Genomic DNA, 23,824 nt, shown 5'->3' on the forward strand with positions numbered 1-23,824 from the left:
GTCTGTTCACATGTGCAGCTCACAGCAGGAGAGGGGGAGGGATCTCAGGAGGCAGAGAGTGACGTCACAGCGGCCACGCAGCCAGTCTTAAGCTCAGAGTTCGTTCCATCTTTATGCTGTGTGTCACAACTGAACCAAAAACCCAAACGCACGACTCAGAGACAACAGGCAGATTCAAAGTCTGTTTATTCACAAGCAGGGTTGGTACACAAAAATCTCACAAGGCTCAAGACAAGGGAGGGAAACACAGAGACTAAAGAGCGAAGGCAGGTGGAGACAACAGGACACAGGTGTGGGGGAGGATCAGTCCTGAAACGAGACATGAAACATGAGGAAGACCTAGAGCGGTGACAATGTGTACTTCAGCATTTTAACACCAACAACATCGACAAACGTTTGGAGAAGAACGGCGTACTGGTGAAGAGAAAACAAAATCCCCAGTTGGTATTCAGACTTCAGGAGGCGTTCCCCATGAACTTTCTGACTTCTGAGATCAAATACTAAAAAACGCTGAGGTGACATTCAAATAATCAGTGAGTATGTTCCTCTTCTTTTCTCTAGTCCTTCACTTAAATTACTTTTATACACAAGGGGAGGAGCCGTCCATGTGAACATGATGTAAGTACGGCTCTGACAACAACACAGCCAGCGGGGCTCACACATCAACCTTGTTTTTAATATGTGTGAGTCATTTACGGAGGATAAAATTGATTTTTGCTGCATTTATGTGTAAAAGTCTTCCTTTAAATTTAATCTGTAATAATATATTTTTAAAAAAAACAAGTGCAACCATTTCAAACAGTATTGAAGGGAGCGCCAGCATCAGGTAGGAAACATTTATCAAAACAGCTCAAAATGTGTAATACACCTTTGTTCCACACGATGACGCCCCCTTCTCTCTCTCTCTCTCTCTCTCTCTCTCTCGCTCTCTCTCTCTCTCTCCGCGGCGGGTCCGGCTGTGTGACATCAGCAGGAGTGAAAAGGGAGGAAGAGGAGCGGAGCAGCGTCAAGTTACACCAATTTACACAATCCACGAAGAGGAAGCTGGTTTAAGGGTATAAAACTAATCATCCTAAAGGTGAATTTTATTTATTCTAAATATACAAGGAAGTGCAATTAAATCTTTTTTTAATCTGACACAGAATTTAAAAATGAAATTAGGAGCCCTTGCATGTGACCTAAAGCTTCTTCATAACTTTCAGGCATCTTCAGTTGATGATATTATTATTATCTCCTATCATTAGAGTCCCTGTAGCTTAAATAAAGATTAAATGTGCAGAAATTGGTCTGTTATGGAGATCTGAAAGATTGTTCGATGTTGCGTTTTATGTTTTTTGTGACAATAAGGGACGGAAAGTTCTGATTGATTTTGCTTTTTTTTTTGTATTTTAAAGCAAAGTAAAACAAAGTTAAACTCAACAGTCTGAAAAGCTTTGCTTCATTAGTGGTCTACATGAGAACTTCTGTTTAGATTTTGATAAACAGGATGTGCCTATAGCTTAGTGGTAAGTGTGTACAGACGATTGTACACTGCCTGTTGTTCTCTAGACCGGGTTTGATTCCCTTTCCACACGTCATTCCCCAACAAAAGGATGGAGAAGAACAAACAGGCGAACAGATAACGAATCAGTCTCATCACGTGCACAGAGATCAGGTGAGTCCCCCAATTGCAGAAATGGACTCCGAAGAAGCCCAGTGAATACACACATTTGGTCAGAAGTGTTAGTGCTAGCCACCTGGCTAATATTAGCAATAATAATAATAATAATAATAACAATAATAATACATTAGTTTTATATGGCACTTTTCTAAATACCCAAAGACTCTTTGACAAAAAACAAACAACAATCAATAAACAAAACATAAACTGTTGATGTGAGGGGGGAGGATGGGACTCAGTGAGTGTAGGTGATGTTGAAGAGGTGAGTTTTTTTTAAAGATTATTCGCTCCCTCTGGGCTCACTTACATCGGTAACATAACAAAAAAAAAGGCTCATATTTTAAGAAGAGGGGCTTTCCTTTTTCAAACAGGGTACATCCTACCCAAGCAGCTCTAAATAAAAGGTGTGTTTTTGTTGCTTTAAGAGGTGAAAAATAAAATGTGATCATTGTTTTGGCTCACCTCTATCGGCCCTCCGTGTGAGACCGGGACCCTGAACGCTTTCCCCTTTATCTCCCCTTACAAACAACCCAGGATATAAATGTCATCATCCACCCTGCTCGCTGGATTTATCCTGAACATTTCGGTCTGCGTTCACACATGCTGCTCACCCTGAATATATTTAAATAATCCATAAAAGCTCAAAAGGCATTTGTTCTTTCATTATGGATGTAGGTCTAAATGTCACAGTAAATTAAGTTCCCTTCCGCTCCTGAGGGTCAACAGGACCTGACTACTTTTTTTTTCTTTTTTTTTTTACAGGTTTGAAAGCCTCCTGTAAATTTGACATGAAAGAAAGCAGCTCAAAACAACACTTATTTTGAAGGCGGGCCGGATGTTGGCGGTGTGTGGTTGTGTGCAGCTTGCCGTGTCACGGAGCTGTCAGTGGAGCAGCCCAGTTGTATGAGCAGGCAGGGAAAGCCCTCACACACACACACAGTGAGTACAGTGTCTCCGCGCTGAGGGCTGCGCCTCCACACCGCCTCTGAAGCGCTCCCTGTCCGCGACCTGCAGCTGCAGCACGGCTTAGTTTGGAAGCTGCAGCACGGGTTAGTTTGGAAGCTCCAGCACGGGTTAGTTCTGACGCTTTGGCTCGGGTTAGTTCTGACGCTTTGGCTCGGGTTAGTTCTGAGAGGGGGGACATGGCTGATTTGACTTCTAACGAGTCGTCCACCGCGGACGTGGCCAACAGGTTTGCTCGCAAAGGTGCCCTGAGGCAAAAAAACGTCCACGAGGTGAAGAACCATAAATTCATAGCCCGCTTCTTCAGGCAGCCGACTTTCTGCAGCCACTGCACCGACTTCATCTGGTGAGTCCTCCGTCTCCCCCCCCCCCCCCCCCTCACTGCTTGCTGCCTGTTGCATGTTGTCAACTTCAGTGCTCACTGCTCGGTGATGATGTAACTTTGGGACAACTTTTCCTGCTCGATCCTTCAATCTCTGCTCTCCTGACAAACAGAAAGTGAATGATCAGTCCCCAAGTCTTCTGCAATTTCCTGTCAGATTTGACTCCAGGACTCCCAGGCAGTCGAGTCTTTTTTTTTTCTTCCTCCATAGCAGTCCCATATGGGTGGAGTTATGCTGCTGCTGTTTATGTAATTAGTGAAGCAGTGGGACTCATACATGTGTGCAGGAGAGCTGGAGGGCTGGCTGGTATGTGGGCTTGTCATTTGTTCTGCAAAGTTTTTTTTTTTTTTAACAGGAGGATCCCTGCAGGAACAAAACACTCAAATGTTGCCTTTACATTCATTCACACAGGTCTGTTTGTGTTACGTGACACATGCAGGTTAAAATATCTGAAGCAGTAAAAAGACACCTTCAAGTCACAGTGCAGATGATTCCATGTGATGACACTGACCTCGTGTTTTAAACCGATACGGTCTGCGTTGTTGTGATGATCTAGTGAGAGGAGAACTGGGCAAACAATATTCTAACACAACATTTTATAAACAAAATAATGGTCTTATAAAGGTCATGATCTTAGACTTCATCTCGTTTGAAAAATCTCTGTTTATCTCAATCAGTGGATGTATCGTCCAGCCTTCATTGATTAAACTGTTGAGATAGATTTCAGACATGAACCCCATACTTCACAAACGTCTTCGTCCACCTGCTCGGCTCTGCAGCCGACCAAAGACATACAAAACAAATACAACCAAACGTGTGAACGACATCCTGCGGTTAATACGCCCGCTGTTGACAAGTCACTTTTACAAGCCCTCTTCAAAAAGCTGACCTCACGTCCTTCGGTCTTTTATTGGTCGGAGATTGAAACGTTACTGCAGAGTGTCTGAGACGAGACATTGGACATGAGACAGCGTCTCCTTCCTGGCACCGCCGGGGACTGAGAGAGCTGCACACTAGCTGGATCTTTAGCAGGAAGTTGAGGAGTTTACGGCACCCTGAGGTGTGCTGCTGTGTTCTCCTCATGTGCACGCCGTGTTCAGCTCACACACACGTGACGTGGGCAGAGGAAGTGTTGCCTTCATGCCTCAAGGTTCACCTCAGATGTTTAGGTGAGACAGTGAAAGGAGGGAACCTGCCCCCAGTCTCCTTTACTGCTGCATGCTGGGAGTTCTCAGGTCCCTCTTTACTGTCGGTGCCTTCTAACCCTGACTGTTTTACAGTGTGACCTTTGACCTTTACCAAACACGCCCCCTCGGCAGCAGCTTGTTGCTCTGCTGCAGACGCTGAAGGAAGTCCTCCTCCAGCGTTTGTCTCAGTTTGATCAAACACGCCGAGCTCACATCTGCACTTTCACATCTAAACTCCAAACGCCAACATGTCGGCGTGCTTCTTTGTTTCAGACACACTGCTCCAGCATTACAAAACAACATAGATCAAATAGAAGACAAAACATCAACACAACAAAGGAATGAGCATCCAAACTAAAAATAAATAAATAATAATGGTGTTTTAAGTTGAGGTGGAGATGTTGTGTTTCAGAGCTGCTGGGATTCTCTTCACACTGATTTTCAGGGCAGCGCGTCCCGTCGTCGATACGAAACCATGAAGTTCACTGTTTTACACAACTGAAGCTGCTAAAAGACAAATCAAGATATGTGAAGTCTCCTTAAAAACAGCTCAATGTCAGTTCTTCCTCACTGACCAATCAAAATAAGAAGGGGCGGGACTTCTGAGATCAGCTTTGATGTAAGCAGTGAGGGAATAGACGCGAGTCTGACTTGAACACTTGTTGAAGTCTCGTCCGTTGCTGATGCCGGGACACGACTCCTGAACGTGGTTCTCAGACGAACAAACACTGAAGGAAGTCTTATGAATGAAATGACACTTCTGACAATAAAAAAAACATCGACGCTTGTTTTATTACCATGGCAACGGAAACACAACTCATAGGCGCCCAGTGCTTCTTCTTTTTAATGAGCAAAAAATACAGACAAACTTTCTAAATGACAAATCCAAAACACTTCAGACTGTTCAGACTCTCTCTCTCTCTCTCTCTCTCTCTCTCTCTCTCTCGCTGCAGCATTAAATTCAAATCACGACTAAAGATCAGTTTTATCTTTTTAACCTCAGATACGCTTTTATTCCATCATTCTTGGAAATAACCGAGATCGTATCGTTTTTAAAAACGTTTTTGAACGAGCTCAGAGAGAGCGTCCTGAAGCTCTTCGTTGTGTTTATATGTCCAAACACTAAAGTGTGTGTGTGTAAGGGCCCAGCTCGTGGAAAATGGAGCCTGGAAGTGTCCACATGCTTTCCTTCATGATGCACCTTCGTATTTCTTTGTTATGTGATTATTGCTGCACACGCTGCCAGCCAAGTATTAAAAATGGAAAGCTCTGCAGTGCTGTTGTCCAGAAGTGAGGGATGTACATTATGCAACAGCCAGTCCCTGTGTACGAGTGTATCTGTGTGTGTGTGTGTGTGTGTGTGTGTGTGTGTGTGTGTGTGTGTGTGTGTGTGTGTGTGTGTGTGTGTGTGTGTGTGTGTGTGTGTGTGTGTGTGTGTGTGTGTGTGTGTGTGTGTGTGTGTGTGTGTGTGTGTGTGTGTGTGTGTGTGTGTGAGAGAGAGAGAGAAAACAGAAACTTAACATGGCTGTCCTTGTCTTCACAGGGGGTTTGGAAAGCAAGGATTCCAGTGCCAAGGTAAGAACTCACTTCACACGTAATGAGCTGTGGACACCATGTCAGAATCAAACACAGAAACACATCCTTCCATCACTCCTGTCGTGTTAAAGTCATTATCTCTGTGCACCGACACAGAAACGTTCCTGTGACTTTATCCGTGTGGCTCCAGTTGGCGTTGTGTTGTGGTGATCATCGTGCAGCCTGAAGGCTACGCTGCGTGTTGGCAGCGTGGAACAGCTGCTTGCTGTTCGTTTCTGCACTCTGATATTACGAGTTAACGCTCCTCACGTCTGTGACTCTGCAGTTCTTCTTTTCAGCTCGTGGCGTTGAGCTGAATCTGAGATCTGTGTTTAATGTGCTGATCAAACACTCAGCAGCAGTCAAAAGCTTCATTTAAGGCTTCCACATAAAACCCAACAGAGGCCTGGTGTTCAGTCCGCAGCGAGTCCGAGTGGGCTGATGTGACAACGCAGCAGGATATTCTCCAGAGAATTCAGCTCCAGCCAATAGGAGAGGCTGGTGGTGTTTGCATCCTGTGACTGCGTCACTGTTGGTTGATTTCATATCAAACCGCCACGTTGTGCCTCAACGTCCATCAACTGTCACTCAGTGTTAAATAGCAGCATCAGACGCTCGCTGCTCTGAGTCCGTTAATTATTATCTTCTGTGAATTTCAGTTTCGTCTAGCAAACTGACGTGCTTTCATTTTGAAGGTGGACAAACTGACGTCTGGTGCTTTTATTTTAAAGGTGGACAAACTGACGTCTGGTGCTTTTATTTTGAAGGTGGACAACCTGACGTCTGGTGCTTTTGTTTTGAAGGCGGACAAACTGACGTCTGGTGCTTTCGTTTTGAAGGTGGACAAACTGACGTCTGGTGCTTTCGTTTTGAAGGTGGACAAACTGACGTCTGGTGCTTTTGTTTTGAAGGCGGACAAACTGACGTCTGGTGCTTTTGTTTTGAAGGCGGACAAACTGACGTCTGGTGCTTTCGTTTTGAAGGTGGACAAACTGACGTCTGGTGCTTTCGTTTTGAAGGTGGACAAACTGACGTCTGGTGCTTTTGTTTTGAAGGCGGACAAACTGACGTCTGGTGCTTTTGTTTTGAAGGTGGACAAACTGACGTCTGGTGCTTTTGTTTTGAAGGTGGACAAACTGACCTCTGGTGCTTTTGTTTTGAAGGTGGACAAACTGACGTCTGGTGCTTTTGTTTTGAAGGTGGACAAACTGACCTCTGGTGCTTTTGTTTTGAAGGTGGACAAACTGACATCTGGTGCTTTTGTTTTGAAGGCGGACAAACTGACGTCTGGTGCTTTTGTTTTGAAGGTGGACAAACTGAGTTGTGGAGTTTTGCATTGACTCAAATCACAGGAGTCAAAGGCTCGTAGGTGAGCCAAATGACATGTTAACACAAGTCAAAGCACATTTCAGTCATGCGTGTGGATGATAATAATTCAACACTATCTCACTTTGTAAAACACGGCGTGCTGCATCGCTCGAGGCCAAAGATGGACCAATTGAATCAAGCTGTTCTGTTGCATCGCGTGCTGTTCGGGCCCGGTGTCACAGTTCATCGTGTTGACGTGTGAACACCTCCGCCTGTCGAAGACTCCCCGGTCGACGTGCAGACATCAGGGATGCTGTCAGGGAACCATCGTTTCCACACAGATCTCAGAGGGTCAAAGGTCAAACTCAGGGTGAAGACAGTGGTTCTGATCGGACGCCAGCAGTCACATGTGAAACCACGTTGTACGTCCGTCACCTTTGCAGCTCACTAAACAATAATTATTGTAAGCTGAGGAAGAAGGGAGGTGACAATGGAGCGGTCAGCAGTGAACACACTGAGCACACGCCTCTGATCACGTGATCGTTCCAAATGTGCATCCCTGAGTCACATGACTCTGATGGAGCAGCAAGAGCAACTGAAGTGTGTGTCCAAGGACTCATGGGACGTGTGTGTGCAGGAGCCTTCCTGCGTTTGCATGCTCTGTCATGAACATACCTGCAAATGGATTTTTCACTTTTTGCACGTTTTATTTCTGCTGCAGTTTTATCAGAAAGTCGACAAAAAGTAGCTGAAAGATGCAGCCGGTTGTTCAAAGTAATGTTTAGAATCTAGCGGAGGACTTCCTCTCGTGTCACCAGATGACTCTCTCTCTCACTTTCTCTCTCTCTCTCACACTCTCTCTCTCTCTCTCTCTCTCTCTCTCTCTCTCTCTCTCTCTCTCTCTCTCTCTCTCTCTCTCTCTCTCTCTCTCTCTCTCTCTCTCTCTCTCTCTCTCTCTCTCTCTCTCTCTCTCTCTGTGTCTGTGTCTGTGTCTGTCGGAGACTTGAAATAAACACGTAACCATGCACAGCGTTTGATCTCCGTGATTCAGAAGCTCCGCCCCCGAGAGCTTCAGAGACGCTGAAACACAAAGAGGTCTGAACTGAGTCATTACTCACCATCATCCTCGTGCACCTCGAAAGGGTTCCAGTGGGCCGTGTGTCTGTGAAACATCCACTCACAGGAACACAAATATTAGCCCATGTCTTTATGTTAAATTTACAACCGACACCTACACGCATCAGGAGTCAGCCCGAGGCGTCGGCGTGTTGACAGCTGCACATGTTTTTGCATAACCTGACATTATCGCCTGCGTGCTCTGCCTTTACAGCAACGTGTCACAATGTCGTCCCGCCCGAGTGTCACCGCGGCGGCTTCTGATACAGGAGGTGATAAAATGATGATTTCCTTTCTCTTCTGCATCAAACATGGAGACGGCAGAGGATCGATGACCAGCCGTCTGAATCACGACTTCTCCTTCCTCTGCCATCATAAATCTGCGCCTGGATCTGCTAAATAAATAATGAGAGCCTCAGCGAGAGGAAGGTGATTGGTTACTCTGCAGCTATTCAGAGAGGGAAAGGTCCCCGCTTTATGATATCTGTTTAGCCATCAATTATTAAACTAAAGCTTGTATAAAATGAGGGTCAGGTCCTCCAGCAGAGACGGAGTCACTCTCTCAGTCGCCGCGTGAACATGACAAAGTGATGAATCAGAGGGTGGCATTTCTATAACTAGAATGACATTTCATTCTCAGCCTGGAAAATGTCCTTTTTCCTCTAAGAATAGGACGGGCTGCACGTTATAGCGCCTTCATGGTCGAGGTTGTACGTCATATATGTCCGCTCATTAAATGTCAACGCTTGTTTGGTTGTTTCAAAGAACAGTCTGGAGTTAGGTGGAGTGCAGTGTCACAGCTGGGACCCGGGGCCGGGGCCGAGTGCACTTGACCCCAGTCTGCTTCGTTCTATCAGTGTGCCTGAGTCGGCTCAGAGACGATCGGGCCTCATTTATACGATCAAATCAAAAAGAGAGAGAGTTCAGTTTTAGTTCTGATGAAGGAAAAGCTCCCATCATCTTTTTAATTATCTTCAGAAAAGATTTCAGGGTTAAACATTCAGACTTTCACTTTGTTTTCTTAAATGTCAGTTCTACCCCCGACATTCGTTTTGAGTGGCAGCCCGCCACCTCCACGCCACCTCCTCGCCACCTCCTCGCCACCTCCTCGCCACCTCCTCGCCACCTCCACGCCACCTCCACGCCACCTCCTGTCCCTCTGAAGGAAAGCCACTGAGCACTTTACGGATGTCATTTCCTGTCCTGAGTAACGTCTCTGATACGCTCTGAACATTTTCTGATGGCGTCTGTTAAAGATGATAAACTGAAACATTAACCATGATGACATCTCCGTTGGTCGTCTTTGAGCACGCTGCTCCGTAGACGCTGTTGATCAATACATCCGATTCTCTCAACATTGTGATTTTTGATTCTGTTGAAGAGAATCCCCTCACTCGATGATCTGTGTGGATCATTGTTGGTTCATATTCACAGCGGAGGGAGGGAGAGAGATCGCTGATCTACATCGACTTTTATTGATAGAAAGAGAGAGAGTGTGTGGACGAGCGAGCCTCAACAGAAACAGACACAGGATCTTCATCTTCCTCTGTTTGTCACCAGGACGTGTTAGTCTCAATGGGAAATGCTTTTACAGCTATGAAAGCTGACAGACCAGCGTCAGTCACTGTGGATGAGATCCATGGATGCCACAACTGCAAATATGCCTCATTTTTTTGTAGCCGTGGTATCAATCAGTTTGATTATTCCGAGTGTTGTATAAAGGTTTATAAGTGTCGCCTCAAACTGACTGACTGAGGTCTCTAAATGTGCAACACATGAGCTCCTGTTTGGGGGGAATTTTGAACTGCAACTCGTTAAAATCCTCTGATTTGATTCGTTAACGCTGAACTTGTTTTGTTGCGGGTGAACATAAAATCTGCACGTCCTGCAGTGACGAGTTAGCGTTGGGGAAACAAACACGGCTGTCAGTAACCACGGCTCCAGATTGTATCAGCGTTGTGGAGCATCAGTCAGCTGGATACTTTTCCTCTGGAGTCGTGTTTCGCTGCAGCGCGGCGTTAAGTTGTCATTGTTACACAGAAGAGCAATTTGCAGCCGTGTCACTCGGCAGATTGACTGATAAGACCGACACCCTCACGCTGCACGTTTAGGTTGGAGGGTTGGTGTGAACCTGTTTTAGCTGGAGACGGGTTCACATGGAGGACACGGTCTCCTGCTGGCTCGCTCGATGCCTTCTGGGGTCAAGTGGTTTTTAAAAGAGCACCTGTACGTGCAGAGAGTGTTATTATAACGTCTCAGTCTTTGCTCACATGAACAGTCCCCTCAGTCATCAACACTGCATGAGTGTGTTAGAGCGTCCCCACACAAACCTGCACTTATCTCAAGTATGTGTGTAAATAAAAGAACAGCTCTGACTGGATCAAACATGGACGTGGTCTCAGTGATGTCACACATTTAGTTTCTGAAGCCCGGTGAAGGCAATGGAGGTCGCTCTGTTGGAGGTACTGTACTCAAACTAGCTTTCTGTCAACATAGCAAAAGTCAAAAAGGTCGACCTGGGGAGGATCACCTGTGACTCAACTCGGCCACACCTCTAATTATTATCCTTCATAAATGAATTCCCCCCTCGTACAGAGTCACCTGACAAAGACATGAGCTATCTAGACTACATTTGTAGTGTGCGCAAGGCAATGAACATGTTTTATTCTGCTGTGAAAATGGACACTTTCATATGAGCGTGCATGGGACTAACGCAGCAAGCCTCAAGTGGACACTCGAGGAACTGCAGCTCCTTTTTTTTTTTTGAGTGGCTTTTTTCGACACCAAAGGTTGTTCTACTTAGCATGGAAAGGGTGAAAATGGTGAAACTACAAATAGAAGAGGTTCCCTTTGTCACAGCATGCATTAATCTCATCTGTGTTCGTGTTTCTCTTATTAATGAACATTACTACGTTTACGTTTACTATTTGGTGTCAGACATCGGTGCATGGTGCCAAGGGTAGAGACACCTCATTGGAAGATACGGGATGGAAAGATTAATGGGAGGGGCTTACATATGAAACCTGAACACGCACACGAGCACAGGTTGAGAACATGCTACATGTACCAACACTGATTACATACATACATAAATCCTCCAACATCCAGAGGTTATAAGTGCTGACCCAGGAGAACAGGATGTTAGTGGTCGTTACTCTCTTCCTCTGTAAGATAAATCACAAACATTAGTAGAATCCCGAAGTATTGATCCAGTTTCAGACTCTTTTAATAACTAGCTTTTTGGTCCATGTGTCGGCACTCGTGTGTCCGTTATTGGCAGGCTGTAGATACTGATTTCCCCCGAGGCTTTCCACTCTTCCCTGATGCACACCAGGAGAAGCTCATAGTTTTTGCTGTTGCCACTCAAGACAGGAAGATACTCAACGTCCAGCTGATGCAGGAATGATTTGACCCCGATGTGATCCCTGCTCCGACCCCTGTTTGGACAAATAGTTTCTAGCTTATTGTGAGTGTGAATGAATGTGTAAAGATGTCACATCAGCTGACAGCAGCTCAGTCTGGAGGATCGCCGGGGTTCAAGTGTCGACGAGGACACAATCTGGAGATTGGCCTGGTAGCTTGAGATTTGCCAGTTCAGTTTGCGCCTTTGAGCAAGGCATTGAACCCCCACCCACCAGATCAGAAGCGTTGTGCATGTCCAAAGAAACCTTTTGTTTGTGCACGTGTGTGTGTTTCAGCCCTGTGTGTGTGCACGTGTGTGTGTTTCAGCCCTGTGTGTGTGCGTGTGTAGCATGTGTAGCAACAGAGTGGGATTAATAAATCTTTGAACTTGAACCAACCGAGCCGCCCTGCCTCTCTGTTGGTCCGGTGGTTCTCCTTGTTTGAGGTGTCACACCAACATTTTCATCTGAATCCCATCAATGTACAGACTCTTTGTTGACCCTGTGCTGCTCTGTGATTGGACGGCACTCTGTATGTCCTTGTGCACATCCGCCACTGTGTCGTCCCAATAAGGCCTCTGTTGACAGTCCATGGAAACATAAACAAAGGTATCCACGGTCCCTGCCTATACTGGCTGCTGCATGCCTTCTATACTGTCACTTCTTCTCGTTGCTATTTTAGCTCGCTCCAGTCGCAGCGTTGCACTGTGCTCCCGACTCATCTAACCTCAGGCAACCATGGTGTATTACTTACTGTATGTTTAAAGTGTTAGCTTAAGACCATCAATCTGTTCTTAAATGTCAAATCCCAAGCAGCAGCCGCGTCTCATTACTGCCTATAAAGGAATACAATTTTGACTTCATAAACTTTATAAAATCTGAGACCTGAGAGTTTATTAACTTTCCACCTCAGCTTGCCTAAAATAAATCACACTGATGTGAGTAATACTTCCACAAAGAACTGATCGGGAAACTCGTGTTTCTCAGTAGAGTCATTTCTTATTGAGCCTTAATGAGACAGGTAAAGAAGTCACGCTGCTGCTTGCTTTAATAGTTCAGTGATGTAACAGCAGCATGCAGAAGAACGAGAAACTCTGAAGCTGTAATGGTTTAATCATTTTAAGTCGGAGCCTCTTCTGACTCACGCAGAAAATCGATTCATTGTGAAATGTTGAGAACATGTTTGAAAGTTTGTTTTTAATCACACATAATGAGGAAGTGATGCAGACTTCAAACATGTAGTGTTCGAGCCCCGGGCATCGCTCTGAGAGGATTCCTTACAGGGGCTCCATGTGGGCTCGTGGTTGGTCGCGCTCCCTGTACAGAAGCAATGGTTCTTTCTTCTGGTTTTCTCGATCCACTGTCCAATCAAATCAGAGCAAAAAGACTTCTACAGGTTGTAAACGGTGAAAGAGTTTGATATCCAGGTCTGGTTGTGCTGCTGCTGCTTGCTAATGCTAGCATCCTAGCACAGATATCAATTCTCCATCTCAACAGGAGAAGATCTTCGTTCTCTTGAATCAGGAAAAGATTCCCTCCTTCACACGACTTTCTCTCTGAGCTGGAGAGATGCAGTATACATTTCTGCTGTGACTTGAAACATTGATGTTTTCTCCTTGTGAGTTAAATCAATCACTGATAGGAACAGAGGAGATCAGCTTCCTGGGTTTTGGTTTTGGTGAGGTTTTCCTTTCTGGCTGTTCCTGTAAACAGTTTGGGCCTCGGTGAGATGAACAAGGCAGGAGATTTGGAGAGGAGGCCCCATGGCGTGTTCTGTGTATGTTCAGGAGGCAGAGAGGGAAGGGGCCAGAGTTCAACATAGACTATATTTAAAGCTGCTTGTCAGCCTCCAGAAGAGACGCACAGCTATGCATAGAGCCGCTCGACTCTGTTTACAGGAGGATGCTCTCTCTGTCTTTAGATGGACACGATTACGTAACGTCTTCATGGAGAGAGACACATGCTAACAGTCAAGTCCTGCAGGTGTTTACAAGTTTGAGAGCTGACGTGAACAGTGTGTTTTAAACTTCGGTCTTATTAGAAATGTAAAAAGAACAAGTCAGAGGAAGAACAAATTATTGACTTTCCTGCTTAATCCATTGAAAATATTTCTACCTAGATGGGTTAACATGTTAATCACGATGTAATTAAGGTCGGAAATGAACATGTTTATTTTCTTGTATTGCATGACTCGCATTCTATCCATCCATCTACTAGAAGGGCCTCCTTTTATTTCAAAATAAAAGCCTTACTTTATTTGAAAATTAAAAGTATTCTCAGCTGAAGACAGTATAAACATTGAAAATAAAAGCCTTTCAATTTTTATTTTTTAAATGTGAAATTATGGAATTTCAAACATGAGATTAAACATGCGATTAACTAATTTAACGGTTCTTCTTCTTCTTCTTCTTCTTCTTCTTCTTCTTCTTCTTCTTCTTCTGCTTCTTCTGCTTCTTCTGCTTCTTCTGCTTCTTCTTCTGCTTCTTCTTCTGCTTCTTCTTCTTCTTCTCCTTCTTCTTCTTCTTCTGCTTCTTCTTCTTCTTCTTCTTCTTCTTCTTCTTCTTCTGCTTCTTCTGCTTCTTCTGCTTCTTCTGCTTCTTCTTCTGCTTCTTCTTCTGCTTCTTCTTCTTCTTCTCCTTCTTCTTCTCCTTCTGCTCCTCCTCCTCCTCCTCCTCCTCCTGGAAGCTCGTTAATACCTTTTGAATTAAAAGCAGATTTGTATCTCACTATAAGACAGAATATAAATGAAAATACAAAAACTGTTTTGAAATATAAAAAAATGTAATTAACCACGATTGTTATGTTATTCTAAATTATTGAAATGAGCTGGTTAATCACAATTTTATAAATGTTTGACACCCCTAGCGTCAAACATTTCGAATGTTTGAAAGATTTAGTTCAGCTTGTAATAAAAAAACTGAGGACCAATCATCAATCCAACCCGATGACAGTGAAGTCGTAAACGACCGTAAAAGGACTTTTAATCACTGATATCAACCAATAACATCCCTCTTTATTGGTCCCTTTCCATTTGACTGTTAAACACGTCTATCGCACATAAAGAAGGGAACATGTTCTCCCCGGAGACAACAGTCGCTGGTATCACGTCTGTGATTGAGCCCTTTTAAACAGCAGTGATCAGGACGCTGACCCAGAGAGAGATATGATCCATCTGACAGAGACCTCTATCATATATCTATAGACTGTAATAACTCCAGTAAATCCCTTGCAGTAAAACCTCTTAGTCCTAAATCCTCCCCAGCTGGAAGATGGTCCTCACCGTGGAGCCATGCTCACCGTAGAGAGGAGTTAAAACAGCTCCCAGGTTCTGGATCAACTGGATCAGGATCAAGGGTGTCACATATTTAGATCGTAAACCTTGGATTAACAGCCCGAGCTTTTATTGACTTCAGTCTATAAAATGACCCCGCCTTTAGTTAAGACAGGCGTCGCTACGAGACGGGCCTTTAATAACTTTGAATCCCAACAAAGATGAGAAGGTCTGTAATGAATCCATACCACCACCATCGGACTGTAACATACTGACTGCTGATCCGAGTCTCGAACTGGGACTGCAGTAACACCAGGCGAGTAGAAAAAAAAGGACTGGGCTTTAGTTTGGGATGGACACCTGAAAGCCCATTTGGTGGGAATAGCTCTGCACTTTTTCATTGAAACTCGTCTGTTGGGGCGCCGCGGTTACATCAGGTGCCTCATGTGTCAGTAAAGCTGGCGGCCTGTGTTTGAATCCAACATGTAGCTCCCAAACACTCTGACTCCCTGATTTCTGACACTGTCCACTGTGTCTCCAACAACGGCACAAAAAGCCCCAAAAAAAGGAGTCTTGAAGAAAATACCAAGATGGCAAAGAGAACTCCCGTGATTCCCCGGCAGCCTGGTCATCGTTTTGATGGAGAGCCCCCTGGTGGCAGAATTTATATACTGTGCATTTAATTCACTTTTTTAAATTAAAGCTGTCAAGAGAATCAAACTGTTTCCAACCTTTTGATGGCTGAAGACAAAGTGCAGGAGTTTGAATTTAGCCAAATATGAAGTGCGTAGGATTTAGCTTTTGTTATTTAGCTACATTTAAAAATGGTTCGATTTGCTCGCAGCATCACGTTGTAATTTAAAACTGTGGTAAAGTGAATCAGGACAGCGTGCACCACTTTTCACCACTCACTCGTCAATGTTTCAGTTCATAAGGGAAAGCTGGGTTTCACTAATTGTTGTTTGTATTTAGATAAAAGGAATCAGAGCGATTGAGTGGAAAAAAAAACGTTTCTGAATATGACAGTAAATCACAGCCGAGGACGCCTTAATGACTTCTTGGGTGAATTTAAGATGCGGGCTACAAATTCGCTTCTAACCAGAAACATTTTTGCCAAACCAAACCGGTCGGCTTTTCTGAATTTCCCTGAAAGCTTTTTGTCTCTATTCCGGTTCCTTCTCCCCGATCAATCCCGACCAGCTGCATTAAGATTGGAAGAATCAATTGATCCCGTCTGCATTATTTATCGCCTTAATTCCCACCATGCATTTAGGGGAGTCTCAGAGCTCTAATGGACTTTGTGCTGTGAAAGGGAACGTATACTCAGAAAAATGCTGCTGTTTGTCTGATAAATCAGCCCGGAGGGACGGTTTTGGAATATGTAAATCCTGGTGCAAACAGAAAAAGCTTCCATCATCAATATTGCTTTTGAACTCATCTGCCTAAGCCGCGATGTTAAGTCAAATATGTCAATATTGGAAATGCTGCTGGTGCTCCTCTGCTGCAGCTCTTCTCACCGGGCTTTTGAGTGAATTAGATTTCTCGCTAGGCTTCCATAGAGACCTGGACGACACATTGATAAAAATCTCTTTGCAAATACCGGCTCCTGCATGGAGGAAAATACATCCTCTGACACCTGCATGTCATGAGATAATGGAGCTCTGTTCACTTCCTGATTGCATGCTGTCACGGTGTGGCCAAAACCTGTTTCACAGTTTGATAAGGGGATTTGACTTCAGGAACTGAGTGAGCAGTCCCAGGTGGGATGACGTGCACGGCCCTGCTGTCACACTGATGTCACTCTGAATCGGAGCGCTCAAAGCTTTTATTATTCTTTTTATCACAGAAGTCTCTTTACTGCTGTCAAATCTGACAAACCATTGAGCTCCTTGTATCGATCCTTGACTGTTCATCTACTAAAAAATCTGCTCTGTAACGTCTAACACTAAACATCATAGGCCTCTGCGGTTTGTTTCTTCTTTTACTGGAATCTGTGATCTTGCTTGTCGTTCTGGATATTCTGGATTGGGCATGATAAGATCTGAGTCTTCATGCAGAGTTTATTTGATGCACTATTTCTGAAGGAAGTGACTGCATTCTTTTAGCCTCAAGTGTGACCACTGGTGTATAAACATGTTACTATCTCTTTGAATCTTACTTCTGTACTTTTAAGGCTGCGATGTATGAGACACGATGGTGTGCAAGAACCCATACTGGGCTGTAATGCAGTTGCCAGATTAAAAAAATATGAAGTATGTGCAATCGGAGGACATGGTCAGTGTATGTGTGTGTGCATGTTTTCGATGTAACAGGCATGTTTGCAGAGTCAGATGGAGGTGAAGGCATTGCCAGCAGCTTGCGTCGGGGTTTCCGCTCCGTGTTTGTTCGGGGAGCTCGAGCTCCTGCAGAAGGAAGCGTTTGGCAGCTGGCTCGTAGTGTGCTGAGAGCTCACAGATACAACATGCTGAGTGTCAGAGTCACAGCGCAGAGGGATCCTCTGGTGAGGAATAGAAACATACGTGTGATATTTATTGTTGCTTTCTAGTTTTATAGGCCTTCAATTCAAATGTGGCGAATGTATCACAGGAAGTGAAGTTCCTCTTTGGTAACAAACGTAACATAAGTGAAGCTAACACAGAACTGGCTTATTTCTTGACACAGTGCTTTGAAACGGCGTTTAGCAATCAATCACGGGGGAATCCATTAAAAAGGACTCTGGGATTCTATTTCTGACCTCTGCTGCTCTCTGTCCGCAGACTGCGAGCAGAACTAATGAAAAGATTGAGATATTTTTCCTGCAGAAACACAGTGTCCTTTCTATTGGACACATTCGTGTTGTTGGGTTCATTTGACATTTAAAAAAAAAAAAAAAAAAAAAAAAGAGACACAACTCAGCATGCTTAGTTTTTTAAATCCTCCGTTCAGTGATTAAATGCACGCCTGTGGGGTCACCGTTAAACCCACTCTCAGATGGTGGGTGATAATGTTCTGAAGGGCAGAATGGCATCGTAGGTGCTTAATGGAAGTTAATGGGAGCTTTTACTTCAATGGAACAGGCTGCTTTTTGGTTTTAAATGTTGTTGTGAATGGAACCACCTGTTGTTTTGTCGTTGCCTCTTCAGAAGGGATGTTCCTGCTTACTGGGATTAACTTTTTGGGAAGCAGAAAACAGTCCTTCCCTTCATTTGAGAATCTCTGCTGTTGCATCTCCAGGTCATAAATCCCTCATCTGTCTGCATGTAAAGTCGACCTGTGTGCCCCTGGCAGCAAACCTAAGCTGGATTGTACATGTTTCCTTTTAACACAGACCTCACGTTGGCCTCTGCGTGGGGAATAAAAGCCTCAGGTTTAGCTCGTGCTTTGCATCGATGGATGGTGACCTTCAGAGATCTCCACTCTCAATATATATCGGGATCAAGAGAGCACTCTCAGGATTTACTGAACATTCCAGGTCTTCCATATCACAGCATCCACAGCTGTAGGATGGATGGATGGATGCTACTTTCATTGTTAGCTTTCATGTCATCTGGCTTTGAAAGGCCGATTTGACTGAGAGACATCAAGAAAATCAAAGCTAGGTATACATGATTCCATTTCCTGTTGAAAAAAGAATTGAGATAAGATACAAATCACATGTAATCTGAGAAGCATAACACAAAAAATTGTCCATTGAAAAAAATCCTGGAACCAAGCCAACTAGCTACCAAAGTATTCAGATACCTGGTCAGCTTGGTTTCAGATTTGATTTCACGTAGAAATTCCCAATATTGGGGAAGAAGGAGAAAAGGTGCACATGGTACATGGTCCAATGAACTACACATCCCACAATCCACTCACAAAGCCCAGAGACTGTAAATAATAACGGACGACGCCTGGAGGGGCGCTGGAGTCCCATGGATGGCGGTCTCCTTGCTGGAAATGCTGACTTCAGCTACACGTGTGAAAGTTTTTGATCCAGGCTGTAAACATGTTAATTTTGGCTGTAATGAATGGCTTCTTTAAATGGGTGCGTATGTGACTTCCTGAGCAGACGGCCTCTAGTGGACACTCGAGGCACTGCAGGATTTTGCACTTCCATATTGGCTATATCTTCATCACCAGAGGATGCCTCTTGATACAGCCTTAAAAACAAAATTTAAATTCCAATGAGGTTATAAAACAAACCCGTTTTCATCGGGTCTCTGATCTATCTGCTTGATCCTGAGAGCTCACACTCAGTAAGTCCGGGTATCACATCCAGTACTGGGAAGGAGAAAATGGTATGGAAATATCTCCATGAAACACCCGGTGTAATTTCAGTGACGAGGTCTAAAAAGTCATTAACAGTAATGAGCTGGAGACGGCGCACGTTAAATCTATCACATACCCGGACAGATACTGACATCCTGGGGGAAATTGTGAATGAGGAACCTTGATGAGAGGAAACTGTTCAATCAACGTGGGGACTGTTTACTCGAGTACCTTCCCCTCACTTCTCTTGATTGAACATGCTAAAGGCTTTTTGCCCGTCTCCTTTGAGCACATTACAGCAGGGTCAGCATCATGACACACAGTGAAGTGTATCACAGATTACAGACCGCGGAATAATCCTGATGATGATGATGATGATGATACGTTTCAAATGGACGTTATCGTCTCGGTCATCACCGGTAGTTGCAGCCACATTGGAGTCGATAAGCCGGTTCAACCAAACGTGCAGTATATTATTGCTCCAGTTTACATCAAAACAAAGACTTACTGACACACATCACACGCAGCTTTCAGAGTCTCACTCAGGCCTATACGTCGACATCTGCTCCCTGAAAGTGGTCAGCGGTGGTTGATAACTTAATCCGAGTGCAGCCGAGCATATGACCTGCCGTGTTGTTGTTGTTGTTCCATCATGTTTTATTCTACCACATTTTTTAACTGTCAACATTTTGAACCAATGAAGAAGAACGGTTGAAAAAAGCTATCCCAGCTTCTGCGCTCATGTCTCAGAACTTCATGCATGTTTATTTCTCGCACCAGGAAGAGGCCAGCTTTTAAGATTTGAGAAAATGAGGTCTTGAGATGGTGTCTCACACTGCGTTCTGTGGGTGTCGGACACATCGGTAGATCGAGTTCCTGAGGTTGTAAAACGCACATGAACGCCTCCTCAAGTCGGAACAACAACTCAGAAACTTGAGAGAGAATTAGCTGCCGGATTTGCCGACTTGATGCCATTTTTGTCATCACATGTGGTCGTGAAGATGTTTTGTTGATTTTGGGATACTTCTGATGAATTCACGTATCGCCCGTCACCTTTTGGCTCAAATATAACTTGTAACAGTGACGTCCCACACGTTCTATTTGTAGCATCCACGTGTCCATGTGAACACACTGAAGTCGGCCGAACGACTTCTAAACTCACCAAACTGGGACCCTCCGAGGAGCACCTGAATGCAGCATTATACACCCAAACGTACAGATATCAGATACTGTGACGTGTCCTTACTGACTCAGTCATAGCGTGATCTCTGTATGGTGATAATCTTCCTCCTGGGGTCATGTAGCGTACCATGAGTTAGCTTCTACACGCGTGATTTGGTAGAGAATATTCTAGGCAGTCTCAATAAAGGTGAGGAAATCTATCCTTATTAGATTTGGATTTGGTTGGTAGAAGCTGTATTTCTTTTGAGAGCACTAATGCCTCGCTCGCTGAAATGGAGGCTTCGGTTAACCATCATCAGGATGAATGAACTGAATGTATCGTGTTCATTTCCTTGGAAGCAAGGCAATGAAAACAACAGAGTGTAGAGTGAGTTCACACCAGCAGACTCAAACTTTCCCCACTGGCCTTTACAAATTTGGACTCCCTCTTCAAACGCCGTCATATTGCATTTTTAAACCGCACAGCGTCACACATGAATCCAGTCAAGAGTCTATTTCCAGCTCAGAGAGCTAAATATTTGCCAACAGGTCGAAAGAGCTTTTTCCATCTTTGCGTCTCTTCTTCCTTCTCTTACCTCGTCCCTTGAGTTTTTTATCGCCCGCTAACAGCTCGAGGACGGTTTGACATTAAACATGACAGAAGCTTGCAGGCTGATTGTTAGTAAGGTAAGTCCCAGCGTGTGAGTCAGCTGAGAAGAACTGTTGCAGCTTCATTTTGGAGAGAATCCCAAACGAAGCACAAGTCAAACATCTCTTAGTGTATGAGGTGCTTCACTGATGTTGTGACTAGCTTAATGACTCTTTGCCTTTTATTTACAGCCTTCCCTGTGTGACTAGATCCTGCTCACACAGATCATTGCTCTGTGACTCAGCCGTACACCACAAGCGTTGAGATTATAACAAAGCCTCGTCTCCTGCTTCAATTCTCTGTGTCCAAACAATCAGAACATGTAGATCTCTTCAGTCAGGAGTCATATGTGTAGTTTGTTTTGAATAATTGATGCCACTTTGCGTCTGCAGCTACTCTGGTTTCTGTTCTCATTGGCTGTTACTCGTTTGATGTCTAGCCAATCAGATAGTGTCGTGGGCGGGGCATTAGATGAGAAAGAGTGTTGAGTGTAAAGAAAGCAGCAAAAGTAAAGTCATTTGGAAGTGAAAAATGGAGCAGCATGTTGAGTGTCCACTAGAGGCGGGCTCACAGGCAAACAGGAAGTCACAAACACGCAACGTTTTTACAGCATGAATAAACATGTTTACAGCTCTGATTAGCTGTCGTCATCTTGGGCTAACACTGTGGATCCGTTTAACGACAGTGGGTATCCATAGTGAACCGTCGAGCTGACATGATTGACAGGTGGGTGAGGCTTAAAACCCGCCTCAGCTCCGGCTCTCTTCCTGTCGTCACGCTGACTGAGAAAGGCTTTCCAACATGGCGGTTAATACCGAGGAGTCTCCAGAGACCCCGGCAGGAGCAGATGGTCGACGGCACTCAGTCTTTGTCCATTAATATTTACAGTCTGTGGCGTAAACAGACCCAGAGGGAACGACTGACCTGCAGCACAGCCAAAGAAACACACTTTTATAATGTACTCCTTTTATCTGTGATTGCTAATATAAAACGCTGTGACAGATAATCGACCATGCAGATCATCTATGTCGTCTGAACATCCAACACGGTGACAGTTTATGTTGCTTTTAAAAACACGGAGCGGCACACTTGATCTCCTTTCGGTCAGTTTTACCAATCGGAGGAGAACCGCACAGAAAAGAAGCTCTGACAGCAACATCACAGCGGTTTCCCTCCGAACACAGGAGCCACGTGAAAGACGAAGATTACATCTCGCTGCACGTTTACAGCTCAGAGATGAGCCGATCTTCATGTCGCCCATTCGTCACACGGAGATGCTGACGGCGCTCCAACGCTTTTTATCAGCTCCAAGGCATGTTTGTGTTGAAGGCTTAATTAACATTAGGTGGGACGTCAAGGGCAGACCTGTCTTTATTTTATCTGAGTGGATTCTGCAAAGATCTTTCCTTCTTCACAATTAGACGTCTGAGTCAAGTGAAAAAAGGACATGGACGGGAAACATCGAGTCAGTCACATGAAAGGGAACAGTTTTCTGTTCTTACAGTGTGTATTTAAAATCTCACTCACACTCTCAGCCAGTGTGTCTGCAGTCTCTTCTACAGGCTGATGAAGAAGAGGAAGTCACGAGAACAGAGAAGGAATCCTCTCACGCCGTTCCACGTTACAAAACGTCGATGTCAACTCTTCAACTCTGGCTGACCTGCAGTCACCTCCTGCAGCCTGCCACTGAGGGAATAATGCACGGAAAAATAAAGTAGACAAGGCTTCAACTTAATAAAAGGTGTACCTTTCAGAGGTGCACACGACTCTGTGTACGGATCAGAATGCTTTTAAAACAGAGAGGGTTTGGTTAATCCGTGGGGAGGTGCAGCAGCGGACATTACCACAGATTAGAGAGGGATATTACTGGACGAATGCATTAGAGGTGTATTAGATGGCTGGTGGAGAGCATGCAGACTAATGCACCAGGCTCTGAATTACAGCATAATCTACATTTAATTGGCCTGACTTTTGATTTGATAATGACATTATCTAATGGCGGAGCTCTGGAAGGGTTGGATGGAGTACGGAAAGGGGGGAAATGAAGTCGTAATTACAGATGTGAAGCTCACGTTGGAGAAGTGGTGGGAGGTTTAGGACCCTGTTATACAAGGATTTCTTTCATTACAATCAAACTGCATTAACACAGGAAAGAGTAGAGTAGTTTTAACTTACACAGAGGGGTTTTTGATGGAGTTTAATTCTTCTTTCTGCATGGGAATGAAAGTCAACGAGGCCTTTGTGTGACTTCGGATGCCTTCCAGCTGTTTTCAGGACTTGCAGACGTTTCCTGTTTCACAGTCAAACACCACGCCCAACTCATAAAGTGTAAGGACTCCTGCGGGCCATGATTAATCCTATAAACTATTGTGGCATGTTCTTGTTTCCCGGTGATGTTCCTGTCGCTGTTTTTCGACCTGCATGATTTTGAAAGTAGCTCCATCGACACCCAGCGCCTCAAAGCCAGGCGTAGGGTGGAAGATTTAAGGTGTAAGTTCTGCCTACGTTGGATCTATCTCAGCTGGTCCTACATCTTCAGTGTTAGTAGAACTCGAACTCGCGCACACACACACACACACCCATCATTAAAAACCCAGTGTTGCCAGGGAAGCAGGTTCAACCTCTAAATATTGATTTCCTGGTCCCCTCTCTGACAGGCCAGTCAACACGCGGCCTCGTCACGTCCCCTGTGTTCACCACGCTCTGCTATCTTGAAGGAGAGGAACATCTTGTGCTGACTTCAGACAATAACACACTTTTGTTGTGAGAGCAGCAAGGCCACGTTTGACTGTGTAAATCCAACAAACTCAGCTCTTTGTGCAGTCCTCGTAAACGTCCAATCAGAGATCAGTCCTCATCTTGTAGGCTGCATTCATGCTCTGCTAACACTGTCAATGAAACGGGACTTGTTGTGATTGTG

The 23,824-nt window shown here is 44.6% G+C and overlaps 1 protein-coding gene across 1 annotated transcript in view; it reads left to right on the forward strand.

Annotated features, from left to right (window-relative positions):
• Positions 1-2,528: 2,528 nt before the first annotated feature.
• LOC306820357 (protein kinase C alpha type-like) overlaps positions 2,529-23,824 on the forward strand; it is a 134,740-nt gene continuing 113,444 nt past the window's right edge. The window contains exons 1-2 of the mRNA XM_079338176.1: positions 2,529-2,969; positions 5,737-5,768. Of these exons, the coding sequence (XP_079194302.1) occupies positions 2,803-2,969; positions 5,737-5,768 (199 nt within the window). The 5' untranslated portion in view covers positions 2,529-2,802. The remainder of the gene's footprint in view (positions 2,970-5,736; positions 5,769-23,824) is intronic.

Source organism: Symphodus melops (assembly GCF_947650265.1).
Source record: "Symphodus melops genome assembly, chromosome: 2".
Lineage (NCBI taxonomy): Eukaryota > Metazoa > Chordata > Actinopteri > Labriformes > Labridae > Symphodus > Symphodus melops.